This window comes from Marmota flaviventris, chromosome 7 (assembly GCF_047511675.1).
Source record: "Marmota flaviventris isolate mMarFla1 chromosome 7, mMarFla1.hap1, whole genome shotgun sequence".
NCBI lineage: Eukaryota > Metazoa > Chordata > Mammalia > Rodentia > Sciuridae > Marmota > Marmota flaviventris.
Window position 1 is genome coordinate 56,209,625 of NC_092504.1, and position 21,783 is coordinate 56,231,407.

General features: G+C 37.0%; 1 protein-coding gene across 3 annotated transcripts in view; it reads left to right on the forward strand.

Moving 5' to 3' along the window:
- Positions 1-21,783, forward strand: part of Slc4a4 (solute carrier family 4 member 4) — a 335,968-nt gene that overhangs the window by 176,424 nt on the left and 137,761 nt on the right. For all 3 annotated transcript variants that reach the window (XM_071614333.1, XM_027950854.2, XM_071614332.1), the window contains exon 7: positions 16,584-16,660. In XM_071614333.1, the coding sequence (XP_071470434.1) occupies positions 16,584-16,660 (77 nt within the window). The remainder of the gene's footprint in view (positions 1-16,583; positions 16,661-21,783) is intronic.

Consider the following 21,783-nt stretch of genomic DNA (forward strand, 5'->3'; position numbering starts at 1 on the left):
GCTACTCTGCTTCAGGGCCTTATCATCTCCTTTGTGGACCATTTCAATTGCTACTTCTTTTCCAAGCCTTTGTTATTACTTCTTTAAATGAATCCTTCTATTACTACTACTACACATTTAAATTAATCCTTCACAACTGCCAGAAGGACCTAAATAAGCTACAAGTGTAGCTTTTTTTTTTTAAATCAAAAACCTTGAGTGAAATTCCTATTATTATTAAGTCCAAGCTTATGGCCCCTAGTCTGGCTGATATTTGTAAGATCAAGCCCAAGTTTTCTAGCCTGTGAGATGCTTCTTGACTTGGTCGTTGCTTAACTCCCTAATCATCTTTTGGCATTCCACTCTTATACTTCATGCTCAAGTAATTTAGATTTAGATCCTCACATGCCCAGACTGCATGTGTTTCCATCTCACATATTCTGTTTAGTGACCCCCACTTGATGTGACTAAATTTAACCTGTCATTGAAGTTCACATTTCCTCCAGGAGAATTTTTTTTTTCATGTTGTGCTTGTTCCTCTCTCCTATCCCACCAAAGGCTTCTCCCTCACTATGTTCTTGTAGCCCAACTCTCCTGCCCCCACAGATTTATTATCACACCTGCATTGTTGGCAAAGTGGCTAAAGAACTTGAACCACATCCCATTCGTCTTTGTTCCTAGTGCCAAGCGTAATGTCACACACTTGGTAAATGTTCAGTAAATGTTTGACTGGACCAGTTCATCCACATGATTCTCACCATGGCTAAATTATTTGTTAACTATGTGTTGTCAGTCACACCTATATCTCTTTCCTTACCAGGTTGTTATGGAGAAGATCTTTTATGAGTGTCTTTAAGAGTTTAGTCAATCTAAAGAAAAGAGAGGAAATAGAATATGTTCCATCTACTTAAGCAGAATATGTAGTATCCAGAGTTTGGGACAAACCTTTTAAATAGATCATTACATTTTTGTTTTTGACTTTTGGACAAAACAAAAGTTTTGGAAGGAATGATGATTAATTTCTCAAATTCATTTAGATTTTCTTGTTTGTATTATTTATTTATTGATGGTGGTGGTATAGAGAACTGTTACTAGGCATAAACTCAGATTCTTAGAAAGGTTGTTTTTTGGGGGATGGGGTGGGATAAGAAACAATGATTTATTTTTTTCACCCAGGGTCTAATATGGTGTCTGACACATAGATATTTTATAATACTTGTTGATTAAATGAACACTTAATCTGAAAATGAGAGAAAAGATGAGGTAACATCTCATCTTTTCTTGGTTTATCAGATCAGTATTTTTAACATCATCCCAAAACTGACCGGCTGCAGTGCCATGAGGGAAGCTCTGGGTTTTCTCTAGCTTCTAATAGTAGTAGATTTTGATGATTGGTCTCTCTGCCCATGGCCTCCATTTCTTGCTGACTGGGTAATTCTATCCATTATTGAGATATCACAACCAGGGCAACTATGGGTACTCCCTATCATTTATGTATGTGGTTCCCACAGAATATTCTTATGAGATAGGCATCACCGGCTTTTCTTGTAGCTGAAGGCAACTGGGATCAGTAGGTTATGTATTATGGTAGGCATTAGGGTTATTCACAAATATTCCAGCTTTCCCTTTTTTCGGGGAACTTATGAAGACTGTACTTTTTTGCCCAATTGAGGTTAGGTGTGACCACATACTTGCTTTGGCCAAGAAATTGTGAGCAGAAGTACTGGGTATCAGTCCCAGGGGGAGCTTCTAGAGACACTGCACACATCACTCATCTGTTCTTCCTCCAACCAACAATGTTCTAGAGAGTAGTTGCTACCTGCAACTGGGTCCTGGTATAAGAACAGAGATGCAGAACCATGTCCCTGTCAATCCACAGTAGTCAGTGTCAAGAGTGAGAAATCAATTACAGTAGAGTTAACCCATGAGAATCTGAGGTGGTTCTTTTCTGTAACCCTACCTGTCTGAAAGGAAGTGTTTGAGGTCACCCAGGAGATAGGTTAACTGGCGTTGCACTCAGTGTAGACTCCAGATGGCACTTTCCCTCTTCATTCCTTGCTCTGCTTATCATTCGTTCTGATACTACTCTTGCCACAGATACTACTTTTGTCTGCTAAAAAGAAGTATGGACACGGATGACTCAGAGTTTCACTGTTTTGGCTCAGAATATGAAATTCCTGGTGTCCCTCAGTGAGAGGCAACAAGTCAGCATTCCAAAGCGTAACTTTCTGGGATGTTTCTGTTTTCTAAGGCCATTCTTCTCAACCCCAGGTAATAGTTGGAGTACACAAACTACGATGGGCTGTGACCAACTTTGTTTTCAGAAAGCTGTACACTATGTGTTCTGCAAGTAGTAACCATGGTTACGAACTGGTGTACAGTCTTGTTAGGTAAATGTAGTGGAGAGACTAATATCAGTATCCTTTTTGAAGAAGAATATGGTAAATCCAATTATAATGTCATGTTTTTCTCCTTGGTCAAATCTGTACATCTAGCACACATTTAAGCTGGGCTCTGGGTTTAAAGTCTCAAGGTTGAATCATTTCCCCAACTTCCAAAAGCCATCTTAGAAACTTTTTGTCTGCATTTCTAGGGAAGTGCCTAGAATGTGTATGAAGGATTTCCAGCTAATAGCTCATATTGTATTATTATTTGTAAATAATGTCAATCATAGTTATAACTGTGGTCTTTAGTAAAAGTAGTTATTTTAACTATGAACTGGGAAGGTTCCTTCTCCCTTTACTGGTAATAATTTCACTATTTCCAGATATAGTGATAGAATTTTGAGGTGTTATAATAATTCATTTGGATTGTCAAATTCATTCATTCACTTAAATACTTTTTTGGGGGGTGGTACTTGGGGATTGAACTCTGGGGGACTCAACTATCGAGTCACACACATCCCCAGACCTATTTTGTATTTTATTTAGAGACAGGGTCTCACTGAGTTGCTTAGGCCTTGTTGTTGTTAAGGCTGGCTTTGAACTCTTGATCCTCCTGCCTGGATCATTCCCTTAAATATTTTTGAGGATTACTCTTTGCGCAGTTCTAAGCAAGGTGCTGGAAATATACAGTGATCAAGACACCCAGTCCCTGTCTTCAGAGATCTGCCAGTTAAACCTGTTTACCATAAGAGGAACACTGATGTTTATGATAAGCTAGGCTTATCGTGAGTAGGGTGAGAAGTCCTTGTGGGTAAGTGGTTCACATCTGGTGGAAGAGAATGATAACCTGGAGACCATCTAAGAGGTGACCAGACACTGAGACGTCTAGGCATGGTCATCCTTAGTTGGCCCAAGAGAGCTGGCCTAATACAAATATGTAGAGGAAAGTAGACCTTGCTTTGTTGCTTTAGAGAACAATATTAGACCCATGGATGAACATTGTAGTGAGGAAGATATTTGCTTTAGGCTCTTTATGTCTCTGGATAAGAATGGAATTCATTTCTAGAATCCATTGATTTTCAAAGAGGATCTGTGGACTGCTGCAGATTTACTTTTTTCTAAATTCAGGCTGATAAAGCCCTCTTGGTGAGGATATAGGTATCTCCCTCTTGTACAAGGGGACAGAATTTCCCACTAAAGGCCCTTTGTACACTAGCTTCTGGGAGGGATGGGAACTTTATGGACTAGCTCCCTGCTGGTAGAGAATTGTCAAAGATAAAGTGAGGGTTTCTATGTATGGAAATTCTCAGTAAAGCCTGGGAACATATGAAGATGTACATTATTTCTAAGAAGAGAAATATAAATTATGTGTATTTGAGTGGAAATCAGTCTTTCTGAGCAAGTGTGTGCTTTAGTTGGCACTCTGAATGTAATGTATGTACTGACTTTGGTCCTTGAAAATGCTACTGCTTACCTGGGGTATGGATGCAGTTTACCAAATATAAGAAGAACTTCACTACAGTGAAAGGGATTGTTTCATAAGTGGCAGATTTCCTGTCAGCAAAAGTATGTAAGCAGATAGTAGGAAACTAGCTGTATCTAATGTTATAGGAAGAATCACATTTGAAAAGTAGGTTAGAGGGCACCCAGGTGCCCTTTGACTCTGTTATTATATGAGCCACATCTATAATAACATGCCCAACCTACCAGGGACTTTTCCCTGGGGCATCTAAATTTATTGTACCCTCTGTATTGTATTCCTGGTCCACAGATAATGTACAACTGTGAGAAAACTTTAGTAGTACTGTATCAGAGGATTTTAGAAGCTGAAGTTCTGCTTCTGGTTCACATTTTTTCTAGTCAGTGTTTCTTTCTTATTCTCTGTTTCATTTCTCTTTATCTTGGTTCAGCAGAAAATAGAGTTTTTTTTAAAGAAATTACCTTTGCCCACTGATTTAAGCAATCTTTAACTAGCATAACTAGACTCAGTGAAGCATTCTCAAAGTCTCTGCTTTTTTTCCTCATGATGCTTCATATGTTTTAACACTTGCTCTTTTTTTTTCCACCAGCTCATCCTCCACACCATTTTAGTAGCAGATGTAGAAAAGTGTGTCTTGTCCTCCATCAGAATGACAAACTAGATCACAGCTCCTCAAAAGAATATTAGAGATTACCATTAACGACCTTTTTATACCCACAATGTAATATATGTAAGTAAGGTGCTTATTGCATAGGTTTTTAAAGTAAATGATTGTTAATGACCTCTGCACTCAATGAGATGTCTAACACTTTTGCTAGAAGCTGTCTCACATTGGTTTGCCTGGTATGACCACATATCCCCTGTGTGATTAAGAATAGCTCCATTTAGTCCTCAGTCTTCATTTCTTGAGTTGACTTAGATGATTTCAACCTCAACCTCAAGATATCAGTTAGAATTGCAACCTCTCAGTTCTCTGAACTCATCACCTTAGACTGGAAAATTACAAAGGATGACTGGTTACGGGACCTCACAATGGCAAATGTAGTTCACATTTTCCTAAGAATCTTGAGTTCTGAGTGGCACATGATTGCAGGGAAAAATGGAAAGAAAACTAACATTTATTGAACATCTAAGCAGACCCTTCTTATGCATTTTCTTGTTTAATTTTTATAACAATCCTGTGAGGGATTATTACTCAATTGGCTAATCTTTTCTTACTCTTGCTTTGTCTTCCTTCTATGATAACATGTTGGCATGATTCTTTTACTTCTCTATATGGATCCAGTAGGCTCTTCCCAGAAAGGAAAGGTGTGAGCCACCATTTTATCTCCTTTCCCAGCTCATATTAGTAAAAAAAAATGATCATGGTAGTTACTACCAGGCAGGTCTGGGTTATAAAATAAAATACCCTCACCTTTGGAACTTCTTAGTTCCAACTTGTTAGTAGAGGTGATTTAGAAGTAGGTTAGTATTAAATTAGAGCTGCAAGCTTCTCAGTTCAGCTTCAGCTTTCAATAAGAAGGAAATCCTGGACCTTCTTGTTTCCACCTGGAATTCCCCAGGGTAACTTTAGGAGGACCCTAAATGTCACTTTGGCTGAAGATGAGCTTATGAATAGGTATCTACAAGGCAAGTGGGACATGCAGTCAGCAAGGTCATGAGGAGTTGGTCACACAAGGAAGCCAATTGAACGACTTTTCCCCAAATATGTTTTGTGAGCCATAAATCTAGAGCACAAGGGGAGGGGGCTACATTTGTTAAGTGGAGGCTCAGAGAATGTGTCTACATCTATATATTTATTTGACTGTACATGGAGGATCTTGTTAATATTGTGCCTTTTCTGCACATACTCATACTTTTCAGGTATAAGAATTTTTGGTAACTACAGCTATGGATTATAATCTTTGAAAACTTAGACAGATTTCAGAAAAAGTTTCCTTTGCCATAATTAAAAAAATTATAAATAATTATAAAATTATAAATAATTATAAAATTATAAATAATATTTCTACTGAAATATTGGACCTGTCCCTGGCCCTTCCTTAATGCTGACACTTCCAGGCTTCTGTCTTTGCTTCTTTTACTTTTATTGTCAATACTGGTTAGATTTACATTCTCATCTTTATCTATAAATAAATGTGTGCTTTCTCTGTCAGTTGATTCTAATGCTAGGAATCCATAAATAGAATTTGTATTATGACTGCATGAATATAGTTCACTCTAAAGCTATGTAATGAGCTGTAAGTACATTTTCTTTTGTGAACATCTTTTTTTAAACTAGAGTTTTGAATTGCATTAAAAATTACCTATTACTGTATTCTCAAGCTCTTTCAGTGTTGCAGGCATGCTAATGCACCTGTAGTGTGCCTGGGTGTCACCTTCTGGCAGGGCTGCCCCTTCATGTGGATTCCCCTGTCTCCTTTACCACCCTCCTGCTTGTCCCTGGGCCTGCTGTATGGTGGGTATTCTGAGGTTTGCTTCTCTGGCTCTCCACAGTTGGAGACCACATATACCCTTCCTTAGTCATTACCTCATTTTGCTAAATCACATGGTCAGGTAACTTTGTATGAAAGGGTATACTAATATTAACATTTTTCACCTGAATTTTTTTCTTTCTTTTCCCCCCATGACTGATGATTTGGAAGCATGTAGAATCCCTGATTGAAAGTAATTTTTTTTTTTAGAACTTTGAAAACAGGGTTCCATTAACTTCTACCATGGAACTTTGGTTTCTGCTGCTTAAGAGAATTCCAAGATCTATTTCTGGTCAGAACATTTTAGAATATTCTCTTCATTCTTGGTGTGAGGAAGTTTCACAATGACTCATCTACATACAAGACTGGGATTTTTTTTTTAAATTTTTTGTGGTTTGTTTTATTATCCCCTAGAGGCCCTTGTGAGTGGAAGAAGCATGTCCTTTAGCTCTGGGTTATTCTCTCATAGTGTTCTTTCCCTCCTTTTTGTTGTTCTGACCTAATAGGACTCCTAATTATTAGATATGGGGCTTCTTGGATTGATTTGCTATACTCTGATATATTCTCTTATGTTTCCTGGCATTGTCCACCCCGTCTCCTTGTTTTTTTGGAAGACTTTCTTGTTATTTTCTAGCTCTTGTATTGAGGATTTTGAAATTTTGTTGTTGTTGTTGTTATTGTTCTGGGGGTTTAACTCAGGGACACTTTACCTTACCACTGAGTGACATCCCTAGCTCTTTTTATTTGAGACAGGGCCTCATTATATTGCTTTTAAGGCCTTACTAAATTGCTGTAGCTGGATTTAAATTTGTGATCTTCCAGTCTCAGCCTCCCAAGTCACTGGGATTACAGGTGTGCGTAGTTGTGCCTGGCAGGGGTATTATTTGTTATACTCATCTCTCTTGCTCATGCTCTCCCCTCTCTCTCTTTTATATATATATATTACACACAAGGAAAGCTTTCAGAATGAACAAAATGATTAATTTAAACATATTTAATATTTAAATATATTAAACATATGTGTACACACATATAAAATGTACCTATATATTTAAACTAATTATTTATTCATTCTGAGACCTTTTCTTTATTCTATTTTTCATAGAATCTTGTCTGTATTTTATAGATACATTATTGTCTTGGATCTCTGCTAATTAATAAGAATTTTTGAGTGTTCTAAATTATTCTTCTTTTTCTAATTTATTTTGTCTTCTTTCTTTATGGTTATCTCTGAAATGCTTGCTGTGATCTGCCTTCCTCTCCTGAATGCCTGATGCTCCTCAGTTGTTCATTTGCCTTTGAGAAAGAACACTTGCTCTACAGTGCATTATCCCAAGAGGATCCTCTACAGTGCTGGAATTCACAGGGCTTTGCTCTGTGGTACAGACTCTGCAATAATTATCTTTGTCTTTGCTGAGTTTCTCTTTAGTAAAGAGCCTGGCAGTTGTAAATGCCTTGGCTGCTGCTAGTTAGTCTGTTCCCTGGGATGGTGTTAAATTTTTGGTGCATGGTATTTCCATGAATTTGTCCCTTTCAGCCTACATCTCTGCCTCCATCTACTTGGAGTCTTTCAGTATGGAGCTTCTTCACGAGTGGGAAGATCTCTTTTGTGACGTCATGCCCCTCAGCACATATTCGACACTACAATTTCTGAATAGTGTCAGATTCTACTACTCTGTTTGCTTTTCTTCTTATAGAGTGTTTGAAGTCTCTTGTCTGTGTTTCTCTTTTGCCAGTTATTTTCATTGATGTGGCTTATCCCCTGCTTTTTTTTTTTTTTTTTTAGTATTTTTGTTAGAAATATCTAGGAAGGGTGTGGAAGTAAACCCATCTATTAAGTCATATGCTAAGTATATTATATTGAACTGGTAGCTTTCTTAAAATATTTAAAACTAACTTCATCAAATCAGAGAATTCCTTAATCCTATGAATGATATTTTTACTATTATGTTGTATTTGGTGTCTATATATGTGTGCAAGAGAGTAGCCCAAACTTATCCAGTCACACACTGGTAAACGTCCAGTCCTTGCAATGATGTGGCTGCAGGAACCTACTTATATTCCTCTTTAACTTAGTTTAGGGGCATTTCGTGAATATCAGTTTGGGTTGGTACCTTTTTGGAATGAAGACAGTGAGATGTTCCTTTACTGCTCTCAAATTCTGCCATTGATAGGCCTTCCCTGTTTACACTATTATTAACTAGCATGAGCTTGCTATAGGTACTGCTCTTTTCTGTTTCTGTGAGGTAAGAAGGTCACAAAGTATTTTAGATATATCTACCTAAGTTTTTTGTTCATAGTTTTAATTTTTGCATGTGTGCATGCATAGTATGTGTCTGCATATATATGTGCTCATGTGTATGTGTATGTCCTTTGAGAGAACTTTTATAGAATCACAAAACACTATAATTGAAAGGACAACAGATTCCTTATAGTACTTTATAGGGAATTTCCTTTTTAATAAATTTTCAAACCATGGTCTGTTTCTGAATGCTTTCTCAGATGACTAGTGATTTTATGTCGTGTGTGTGTTGGGGGCGGTAGTTGAGAATGAAGAACTTTTCAAAAAATTAAGCTGCCTATTTTAAGTCACTATAAAAATTAAATGTTTAGTGGAGTGTTATTATTGAGTGAAGGAAGTTGAGGTTAGAAGATTATCAAAGGGGCTTAGATAGTAGAGGGTGTAGAGTATAGAACAATCTTTGAAAGAAGAGGGTGGTACCTGCACCTAATAGAAGAAAAAGAAGGCCCAGATCTTCATCGTGTCAGATTAGGCCCCTACTTCCTTAACAAGACTCCTAAAGGGCAAGAAATTAAATCAAGAATTAGTAATGGGATGGATTCAAACTGAAAGCTTCTTCTCAGCAAAAGAAACAATCAGTGAGGTAAATAGAGCGCCAACAGAATGGGAGCAAATTTTTACCACATGCACATCAGATAGAGCACTAATCTCCAGGATATATAAAGAAATAATAATAAAAAACTCACACCAAAAAACCAAATAACCCAATCAATAAATGGGCTAAGGAACTGAATAGACATTTCTCAGAAGATGATATACAATCGATTAACAAATATATGAAAAAATGTTCAACATCTCTACAATTAGAGAAATGCAAATCAAAACTACTCTAAGATTTCATCTCACTCCAGTCAGATGGCAGTTATTAAGAATACAAGCAACAGTAAGTGTTGGCGAGGATGTGGGGAAAAAGGCACACTCTTACATTGCTGGTGGGACTGCAAATTGGTGCAGCCAATCTGGAAAGCAATAGGGAGATTTCTTAGAAAACTTGGAGTGGAACCACCATTTGACCCAGTTATCCCATTCCTCAGTTTGTAACCAAAGGACTGAAAAACAGCATACTGTAGTGACACAGCCACATCAATGTTTACAGCAGCACAATTCACAATAGCTAATCTGTGGAGCCAACCTAGATGCCCTTCTGTGGATGAATGGATAAAGTAAGTGTGGTATATATACACAATAGAATATTACTTAGCATTAAAAGAGAATAAAATCATGGCATTTGCAGGAAAATAGATGGAGTTGAAGAATATCGTGATAAGTGAAGTTAGCCAATCCCAAAAAACCAAAGGCTAAATGATTGCTGATTCATAATGGAGGTTGGGGGGGAGCATGGGAGGAATGGAGGAACTATGGATAGAGGAGAAAGGGGAATGGAAGAGGTATGGGCGTAGGAAAGATGGTGTAATGAGATGGACTTCATTACCGTAGGTACATATATGAAGACACAAATGGTGTGACTCTACTTGGTGCACAACCAGAGAAATGAAAAATTGTGCTCTATTTGTATACTATGAATCTAAATGCATTCTGCTGTCATGTATAACAAATTAGAACAAATAAACAATTGATCAAAAATCTAAAAATGTTAACAAAAAAGAAGAGGGTGTTGATTGCGCACCTCCTTGTTACAGGTGTCCTGCTGTGATCTGACTCCTGCACACTTCTAGCTCTCTGTGTAAGAGCATCTTCTCTGTTATCTTTGTCCCATACGATAGGGATGATTTCACTTTTGGCTGAACTTCACTCACATACTTTGATAGTTATCTGGGTCTTTTGATGTCATCGTCTTTCCTCCAAATTTCTTTCACTTTCCAAGTTAATCACGTGCTTCCAGTGATTTCAGTGCCACCTACCCCTCTGGCTTTTCTTTGTCTCAGGGCTCTCCTTTCCTTTGGCCCAGACTGGACACCCTGTCCCATTTCTCCTGCATCCTCACTCTTGGTTCTTGGTTTGCAGGGTTTTCTTTTTCCCGTTATCACTTCTGACTTCTGTTCCTTCCGTTGGCTGACAGGCCTTTGGCCAGCTTGGCAGAGTCCTTGGGTTCTGTTAGTTCTGGGCCAGCAACAGACTTCTTCCTTATTTACACTCAGACTTTCCAAGTCTGAAGGCTCTTAGAGGGTACATGCAGCATCTCCCTCCATAGGAGATGGACTTAGCACAGTTGTGTTTAGAGTAGTAATTCCAGATGGAGGTCAGATGATACCCACTTGCATTATTCATTCACCAATATTTATGAGGCTCCACTAATGCCAAGCTCTAAGGCTAGAACTGTGAACAAGACAAAACCAAGTACCTTGGCTCTGGGTTCTTGGAGTTTATATTATAGAAAATTATGAAGAAACAAACAATAAAAACTTCCTAAACCAAACAATTAAAATGAAACAAAAATAGACAAACTGATTTCTTATTTATGAAATTCTTTCAAAAAGCTCTTAATGACTGACAGCATTTTTAGCTTTCCTTAGTCTAATACTTGCATTTTATGTATTTCTGCATTTTATTTAAAAGATGGGTGAAGGGAGTAGATTAGGAATCTTAATAATCTGCGTATTTTTAAAGTACTTTTGGTGGGAATTGCTTTTGATAGCCTGTTGTGATAGAAAACTAAGCTATTCCTTCCAGAGAGTCTCAAATTTATTGTAAGTATTCTAAATGATTTATTATCCTTGTTCTATTTCTGTTTTTAGTGGTTGAAATGGGAAGAAGTTGTAGTTGGAGTAACTTGAAATGTGGAAAACCAATATGGAAATAATGGAGAATTGGCTTTGTGTACATTATGGAATTTCCCAAACACTTGGCTATGACGATGTAGGACATTTAGAAGCATGTGGTGTTATTATCTTATAATTATATTCTTATTGCTTTTAGCATCCTTTCTTCTTTGTCACAGAGTTGTGGTTTGGTGCTGCTTAATCACAGTTGTATACAGAATAGCTGAGTTCAATACTTTTCCTGTTCTTTTCTTTATGAAAATGAAAAAGTGAAGAAATACAGATTCCGTCTTTGGAAACAGCTAAGTTGAAAACCTAGAACATATTTGTCTCAAACACCCTCAGCAATGTTATGTTGTACACAGTTGGCACGGAAATAGGATATATTCTTCATGGTTGTACATTATACTTTCTCTTCATTGACATGATGAAGGACATGTGTTTATTTGTGTAAATAGCATAGAGCAGTTTTCTTTATAGAGGAGGTGGGACTGGTATTAAGAAATCTAATTTTAAATTTCGGTTGTAATCATGAACTTAACCTTCTTGAAGTTCATTTGTTTAACATTAAGTGGTAATAATAATACCAATCTTCCAGTGTTGATATGAAGATTAAATAAGATATGTACTCAAAGAGATTAGTTAATCATTAAGCTTGGATGTAGACATCTTCAGTAAGTTTGTTATGTCTATAGAGCAGGGAGGATTATCAGTGGAGTCAATGGGGATACAGAACACATTAACAAGCTGTTAGTCAGATTTTTGTCACTGCAACAAAATACCTGAGATAAACAATTTGCAAGGAGGAAAGATTTATTTTGGCTCAAGTTTTAGAAGTATTATTATAAGTATTCTAAGTGATTTATTTCATGGTCACTTGGTCCTGCTGCTTTGGGCCCGTGGTAGAATAGTACATCATGGTGGGAAGTTGTGGCAGAAAACATCTGTTTACTTCATGGTATTATCTCCAATGACCTACCTTCCTCTTACTAAGTTCCATCTCCTAAAGGTTCCACCAACTCCCAGTCCCACAGGGTAAGGACTAAACCTTCAATACAGGGGACAGGGGTAGGGAGCATTCCATATCCAAAGTATAGCACATGTATTTTCCTGAAATTACATTTACTATTTAGTTTATGGTCCTACACAGTGCAGATTAGATTCATACCTCTGAATTTTCTAACATGAACTTATATATCTGTAACTTGTATGTTACCTTAGTTATTTTTTATTCTGAAAATGTTATAGATTCTTAAGAAAAAAGAACCCAGTGTATTTCATAGACCTGAGCTATTTGTTTTAACTTGTCCCTGTGTTCTCTGTTGGCTCATTATGTAGTTTGAGATGAGGGGGCTGCCATTGTGTTTATACATATTTACATTTTTATGTACATATTTAAGTATCATTCCATGCCATGCATTCTCTATACCCCATTATATCTAGTAGAATTGCAAAGGACTTTATGAATTGCTACATGTATGCTAAAGAATAACAATGATTTTCAAACAGTACAGAATGTAATTAATTTTTATAGAAACAATATGTACCTGCCAAATGGGTACTTTGCAAATGAAATTGTTTTTGATTGTGTGAAACTGCTTGAAAATGTGATTCTCCAAAGCTTTTATTTTTCCCCCTTATGGCTAGAAAACAGTGATATGGAAATTAATTATGACTATGCACTCAAGACTAGTTCTTCTCTTAAAAAAAACAACTGTTAAAAAAAAAAAAAAAACCCACAAAGTTTCTTTGGATAAAAATCAGGGCTAAGACATTTGTATGTCCTGAAATCAAATTCCATGCATGTATGAGTTGGTCTGAATGAATCAACTACTCTGTATAGCTATAAACCTCTAATTAAGGAAAAGAAAAGAAAAGGCAGGATCTGCAATGGTAGCTTTGAGTGATTCACCACCTGTCCCACTTTAGGGTATGTTTGTATTTCATCTGTTTGGTACAAGGTGACATTTTTCTCTAGTCCCCTAACTCCCTCAGGATTGTAGTATAATAAATTTGTATTGTAGGCCCAAACTCTAAATAGAATGCACTGATTTATTCTGACAGTGTGTCTTAGTGCATGTCAGTTGCAAAATGTACACAATAGAATGTGTTGTTAGGGACCCGTTGTGTAACAGCTTCTTGGGTTTGCTGAAATCCACACACAAATTTCTGATTCCCACATGTAATCTGGTTTGTAATCATTTGGATCTTGTCCTGTCTTCCTTGATTTGGATAATACATTTCTGGAAAAGTCTGATCAGTGAGTTTCCAAAACAAAGTATTTATTTATTTAGTTGTATAGGTGAGGACTCAAAGGAAAACCAAATAGGATTCTTTTGTGTGTTTATGTGGTAAGGATGCTAATCAAATGATTTTGCTTGAGATAGGACAGTTGTGGAGCAGTGATTTGGATGAGGGCAAGTTATTAGAATTACCCTTCTGGCTACTCCGACTTAAATGTGCTTCTTCCAGTTCCAATTCTGAGTAGACATACACTGTTAAGATGACTATTTTATTTTGAGCAGTGGTTCTCAATCTTTATCATGTTTCAGAATCACTTAGAAGGTTTGTTAAAACCTATGTTGCTATGCTCCCTACCCAGAGTTTTGATAGAGTTGGTCTGGGGTGAGCCTCAAGAATTTTGCATTTCTAAGTAGTACCTAAGGGAAACAGATGCTGCTGGTCTAGGGACCACACTTGGAACCACTGATTAAGAGCATTGGGAAGCATCTGTCCCTGTTCAAGGTGTTGTGGAATGGGGGTGGGAAGTTTGATAGGGAGAGAGAGGGAAAAAAATTGAAGAATACTGATTATATGCTTAGTTACCTGGGAGCTTTGACTCCTGAGCTCTTACAGCATATCACAAGGTTAAATGTTGGTGAAGCTGTTAATACTGGGAATTGGATAAAGTTAAGAAGGGGCAATAGATTTGATTGTTTCTTAACATTGGCCTTCTCTTTCTCATCTATTTCTTGCATCTTCCTTCAACCTGGGCTTTCTTATGAAACCACCCCCCTCACCTTCTAGAATAAATATAGATAGCTGTACTATAACATTTCAGAAGTGAGAGAAATGATGAGGTACTATATGAGGTTTCTTAGAAAAGTTAACACATCAGTCAAATTTACCATTATCATAAAAAAACCTTATCTATTTGTTGTTTACCTCCTTATGGTTGTAGCAATTAGGATGGTGATTGAGCTGAAATATACCTTTGCAGTATTTAGAGCTTTCAAACAAATCAATATGTTTAGGCTGTTGCCCAGGGAATTTAACTTGTTTAATGAAAAACTGCTTTCAGATTATTTCAACATAGCCAATAACATACATTTGATTGGTAATTAGAAATCAGTCTGGAGTATTCATCCTACACAAGCTGCTTTTAACTTGTAAGTCTTATTAGGACTGCTAAGACTACATTTCTTTAGGAGTATGTAATTCAGATTTCTTCACTCAGGCAGACCTTTCACTGTGTTAGTTCAAATAACTGCGTTTGTTTTTAAATATAAAGTGCAAAATTGTATCCATTCATCATTTCTATTAGAATCAATCTCGGCATTATTTGGGGGCATTCAAGTTTGTACCAGATGTCTTTTGTATGGACACTAGAAAGAGGTTACAGTTCAAAGCTGAAAATATCACCTTCAGAGGGGTTCTTTTAATTTTGCTTATGAAGCACTTTTTCCAATGTTACTTTCCTTTAAATAATGCCCTGTGCTCAAATTTTCCTAGAATAAAACGCCCATCAGGTAAAGGATTTAAGAGATCTAGGCCATGCTTACTCAATGAAATGCAGCAGAGTGGAAAATACCCTGTCTTGCCAGCTCAAGAAAACTATGATTTTTCTGATCTGGTAGTTAAAGGCTATTATATTACTTAAAGAGCTGCTTTTACATAGAATTAACTTAATAGGAGTAGGTTTTCGTCTCTTGTAAAATTAGGTGTTGGGGTTTCTATGTGAAGGAATTAGTCTGTAATCTAAAGGATGATTTTGAAGCCAATGTGACGCTCTATTTGAACCTCTGTGCTTCTTTTCAACCCTTGTCCTTTTGCTGTGAAGACCAACCTGAGTCAGATCATTGAGGATTAATAATGAATGCATTGCTCAGCACCCTGCAGGGGTTGGGTCAAACACCCTGGATTTGAAAAAGTTACTCTTTTGCTTAGTAAGCCCACAAGTTTCAGGTCCAACTGCAGAATGCAAGTTCAGTATTCTGTTGATTAACATGGTCCACCTGAACATGATCTATGGCTGTTCTTGATGTTTTTTCTTTATACTTGTGTGTAACAGTTTCTAGAATAACTGGAGGGATTGCCAATTAATTTTATCCACAACTGTGATAGTGCTGAGAAGATTGGTTCCCATGTAGTATTCCTGATGAAATTTATCCTGTGACTTGAAGCAGAAGTCTGGCATGTTGAGGAGGCAAAGGGGCTGTGTTTATTTTAGATTGCCAAATGGAAATGCAGAGAAGCAGGGGAGCCTGTGAGAATATGACTGTGAGGCAGAGAGTGGGGATTCCAGAAATCAGATACCCAATAAGGAGAACTATTCTGTTTGAAATCTCTCTCAGAGAAGGGAAAGCAGGTGGCTTTTCTGGTCCATCAAAAAGAGTAAAGTGGTGTTCTAGGAAGGACTGTCAAGGCCTGGGGGAGAGGAGGTCCAGGCTTGCACCCAGGGGCCAGCTCTGCTGCTGATGAGGAAGGAATTGGTTTCTGCAGGCCATGGAAAAGGAAAAGAAACCAGGGATATTAACATGTGTATGAGAAGGCAGCGATAGTAGTGAGCCAAACCAGAGGAAATTTATTTTATTTTAATTTTTTTTTTCAGCTGTAGATGGACATAATATCTTTATTATTTTTTTTTTAAATTTTTATGTGTTGCTGAGGATCGAACCCAGCACCCCATGCATGCGGGGCAGGCACTCTACCACTGAGCTATAACCCTAGCCCAGGAAATTTATCTTTATGCTTATTGTCCTAGAAGTTTATTTCAAAGTTTAACTTGTCTTGAAGTAGAACCAGGTAATAAGATTTTTAAAGTATTTGGGATTTTTGAATATTTTCCACTTAACCATGTTTGTACTCCAACCTGAATTCTGGAAAATTCTTCAGGAGAATCCTAATGTGTTTAAAAGCATCATCATCATTCTCATCTTTGTCTACTAGTGTTTATGAATTACACAACCAAGGTCTTAGTCTTGAAGAGATGTCTTTAATGAGAAATCACTTGTGTTTTTCCAGGTAGTCCAGCCATGACCCATAGGAATCTGACTTCCTCCAGTCTGAATGACATTTCTGATAAACCAGAGAAGGACCAGGTAAGCAAAGAATCCTTGACTCTTTGAAATGTACAAGTGAATGTGTGTCTAAACAATGCTAGGAAAAGATTAGAGATGATGGTTGCCTCACGTAACATGGACCATTATGCTTGCACTTTACCTGAGGGAAGGTAACCAGTATGTGAAGAGTTCTGGAGTCAGAACAGAATTTACGTCTTGATTCCAGCCTTTGTGGGTGGTGATGGTTTGGGCATTTTAAACCTTGGAGCTATAGTTGATTAGCTTTCAAACAGTAATAACCTCTGACTCAGGAGCATTGTGAGGATTCAATGAGATAATTTATGAAAGTGTTTGGGTAAACTATAAACAGCTAAGAAATGTTGGCAGTTGTTAATTTTGGAGGGATACAGCAGGCCCAGGTACTGATTGTTAAATCATCTCTCTAGCTTTATATTTGTTTGTCTATTAAAACATGTAGCAAGTAACCATTTGAAATGAAGAGCAATTGGGTTTTGAATCTGCTTTCTTTTCAAAAGAATGTGGGCCATTTTCCCAGTTGGCTGTATCTACCTGTGGAGAGATGTATTTCAAGAATATAGTTTATCAATATTTATAAAAGGATGCTTCCTGATTAATAAAGAAGTTACGGCTTCAAATAAATCAAAGTGGCATATTTTTAAAAGGACAGAAACCCCAACCCATTTTCAGGGTTGTAGGGGAGGTAGCTATGTTGGAAAGAGTAAGAAACAAAAAGCAAGTACCATGGACTTGGAACTTGTTTCAAAACTAGATAGTTATGTAATGAACCCCAGTTTTCTACTTTGTTAAGTGGAAACAGTAATATATGGCTCACTTCAGAAAATCAAGTATCTGATTCTTGCTCCTTTTGTCCTTTGATATAGGAGAGTGTGATTCTAGTTGGCTTCATGCTTGACATTGCTAATTGTGTATCATTTATGTGACCTTATTCTTACTTTCTTTCTCTTTTAAGTAGGGTGGTTTTGAAGATTTCTTTTTCACACTTTGCTATTTTTTTTTCTAAAAAAGGCAATATTTATGACAGTGTTCTTCTTTAACTGGCAGCTCTTGTAGTAATGACAGAGGTTTATAGGGGTGGTGAATTTTAAAAAGAACAGGAAAGGTGAAATTACATTCCTTCTTATGAAATGGCTCTTGGATTCTTTTTACCTTCTCCTTTCCACCAGCAATACTCAAATAGGGCTGTCATAATCTCCAATCTGGATTGTTAGAAAAACCTTTAGAACTAAATCTTTATTCCCACTTTCTCCCAGTTCAATGTGCTTTTCATATTATTACCCTCATTTTTCTTCTCCGAATTGGAAACTATCCAGTTAAGTTTGGAATTTCCTGACTTTAAAGATCCTCTGAAATCTGGTGTTGTCCTTCCTATCTTCATTTACTTATTCTTGTTCTCCAAAAGAGGGGCTTCTTCTTTTGATCAGGACTGATCACTTTCCTCCACCTTTGCCTTGAGATTAATTCTTGACTCCTTGAATGCCTCCTCCCTCAAATGCTGATGTGGATTTTCTCTTCCCTTCCACCTGCTCAACTCCTGAAATAATCAGGGAGAAAATCACTTAAATATTGGATACATTGGTAGGTGTGTACCTGTAGCAGAAGAGGGAGACCCAGACCACTAGGATTTCCTTCAAAGCTCTTTTGCACATGGCTTCATTCAGTATTTACCAAGCAGTGTTGACTATTTAGGTTGTTTGCCAGGGATCTTGAAATTGGGTAAGGCAGTACACTGGTTAGGTTAGGTATATCTGGTTGACAAGACTTTTTGAGGAATTCTTTTTTTAGGAACAGCCCTCCTCTGGCCAAGAATTTGTCATAGGCAGCTGGTAAATTCTGGCTGAGAGAAATTTCCTACCTTCTTGGATCTTTTCATATTTGGGTATATGTAGAAGAAGTTTGATGACTTATGATACAAATTGCATGATATTTTGTTTCTAGTGATAGAAGAAATATGTTGGGATATTATGATATTTTGAAGTTCATTTTGCTATAAAACCTGTGTGACTGGGTCCTTAAAACCAGAATCTTCATTGCCTATCATTAACATCTCAAAGTCATGAAAGTTCATGTTAAGATGAAGCCCGAAGGTTTAACTCAAGAGTTTTGTTCCTCTTGTTTTCAAAGCGAGCAAATGAAGGTTGGTAAAAATACTATTATAAGAGCAACTGTCGATTCAAATGGTATCTATTACAGTAATTATACTTAATCTAATGTGCTCTTCTGCCCAAGAAGAGGAAGAAAAATCTGTTCTTTGCTTCCTACCAAAGAGCTTGAAGAGGAACTGTGACTGATTTATGATGTCTTCCACAACCAAAAGTAGGGGAGGAATTCAAATTAGTATTTCCAGTTTCTTTCTGTACCTTCTTTCTTAGTAACTAGAAATATAGAAGGCCCTAGGTCATTTTAGGGTGAGAAGAAAAGATGGACTTGCAAATAAGATGAAGATACGGTAAATCTGACCCCACTCCCCCCTTTTTAAAGACTTGTTTTAACACAGTGAATCTAGGCTTTAATTTTTTAACCTGATTTTCCTCTGTTGGGGTAGGAAAAAATGTTGCCGGGCTTAAATTTGTTTTGAAAAGCTTTTATAATTAATTAGCCAATGTCCTGGAAGTGAGCTTGGCAGTAAAGTCAAACTTGTCCTGTGTGCTTATCCAAGTTGGCCCAAAAAACTTCCATCCTACTGCGACTGAAGTTTCTGATTGACTGATTATTCTGCCTGAATACAATCTCAACAGTTGCGATGGTGCCTCATGGCTTCCTGGAGCTATATAACTTCCCAGTAGCACAAGGGATGGTTTTAATGTTCAGAGTTACAAAGAGGAACAGAACAGCTCTTTCTGACAGCTACATAGTGACAAAATTTGAGGGCATATTTTTTTATGAGATTCTGTTTTGGGAAAACAGAAGAAACAAATCTGTGGACTGCACTTTTTCTTTCTGGCTCTGCCAAGCCTCTGAACTTAGGATTTCAGAAGCGGCTGCCTGATTGAGAAATAGCTCAAAATAGTTAACAGCAGAAGAGCATAGCCAAAATTTAGGTGATTCAATGCTTTAACAATATTCCAACTTGGATGTTATATTTATTAAGCAGAAAAACACCTGTGGACAGTAGATTAAAAATACATCTGGAGCTCATCTAGTTGTAAATCTACATAAATAACTTCTTCTATTTTGTTGCTATGGAGTTGTGTTTTTGCATTATGCAGTTATCTTCCTTGGTTATCTTAGATTGATTTGTTTTTTATCCCCCTTTATTCCTTTCCTGATCTTTTAAAACTTTACATGCGTGTTAGATGGGCGTTCACCAAATGCGGTATCTTTAGTTTCAGTTTTCATGTGTTACAGAATTAGCTGAGTGGATAAGACATTTTTTCTCATCATTTTGCTTTTGAGCTTTAACTCTTGTAGAAGTACTGTGTTCATTGGTACAATAACTTCAGAAGGGGTTGACTTTTTTTCACGTTTATCAATAATGCAATAACGTCTCACAATTCCATGTTCAACTTTAAGTGAAATTGCAGTCTGGAGTTTGCAGTGGATACAGAATTTATGGAAATACCTTACAGATTCCCAGGGAGACATGTAAGGATCACATAGCCTTAGAGCTGCTTGTCTGATTATCACTTCCTTGATACTTATTATTTAACAGGCTTCCCTGAGAATTTATCCCATTGGTCTCCTCATGAAATTTGGCCTAGGGTTAATGTGTAAAGTGTTTTATAATTTTTAAGCATCATCTATTATCCATTAGCTTTAAATAAATTTGGGTGCCTTTTTATTTTTGAAGTGTTGGTCTTCTATGATAGTAAACCCAAGTTTAGATATTTTGTCAGAGAGTAGTAAGATGAAACCATTAAGTCACATACAAACTTGAAATTGCTAAGCCATTATGGCCATAAAGTGAAATCTAGAAGGAAACACTCAGTAGCTGAATGACTCCTAGTCCTTCTCTTCCTCATACATCATAGGTGCAAGTCAACCTCTTTTAGGTAAGATGACTCTTTCATGGTTTTGAAGGTATGATTCCATCCCAGAGCATACACGGAGCTTCCCTTAGCCTTAGTAGCTGGTTCATATTTATGGTGACAGAAATATACCCAAACATCTTTTTTTCTTTTTTATGGCTCAAACACTGAAGTTCACACTGAGTATGGATAGTCTTACTTTACCCCTCAAGGGAGGCACGGTAGCTGAGAAAAGATCATGATCTCCAAGATTAGAATAGTGGTCTTCAGCATGTTTTCAGGGACCAGTGAGGCACTGCTGTGTCAGAACAGCTCCAGAGGGAATTGCATCTGTGAAAACTTGAGAACAAAAGTATGTTGTGAGGAGGGTTATAGTCCTTGGTCACTACGGTTTTGCTAATTGCTGTGAGCATCCCCACGGCTCAGTGACTATGGCTTTCCTTGGGCCACGTGTTTTTGAAGGGAACTTGTGTGGCCACGATTATCCTTAGGTCCCTTTCAAACAAGATCAACTTGCATTTAGATAACTAATAAAACAGATGTTTGTCATCACCTTTTGTCTAATAGAAATTTGACTTAATATAGCTTCCTTTTTCTATCCTGAGCTCTGTCCTGTGGTCTTAAAGTTTTAACTACTGGTGGGTGGGAGTAGAGTTTGAGAAGCACTGTGTCAGTACTGATTTAAAGAACCTGTGTGTTTTAAAGTTGGGACAGTTGAATTTCCCTTTTATTGATGCTGTACTTTCTTGAAAGCCATTTGATTCCATCAGAAAACCAGCATTCAATTAAAAGCAGGTTCTGTGCCAGTTTTAACATGATAATAAATCATAACCATATGGTTGTAAATAAATCATAACCATAATGGTTATATATATATATATATATATATATATATATATATATATATACACACACACATACAAGAATTCTTTACCTACTATATATTAACATGTTCTTACTATAATATTTTTTAAAAATCTTAAAAGAGTTTTCTAGTTCAGAAATATACAAAAAATGCTGTAAAACTTAAACCAGGCAAGCTTGAATAAAATAGAAAGTAATAATTCTTAAATTCCAACCCTTCAAAGTAACCACTATTTGCAGTTCAATGTAGAGTCTTCTGGAATTTTTTGATGCATACTTATATGCTTCCGC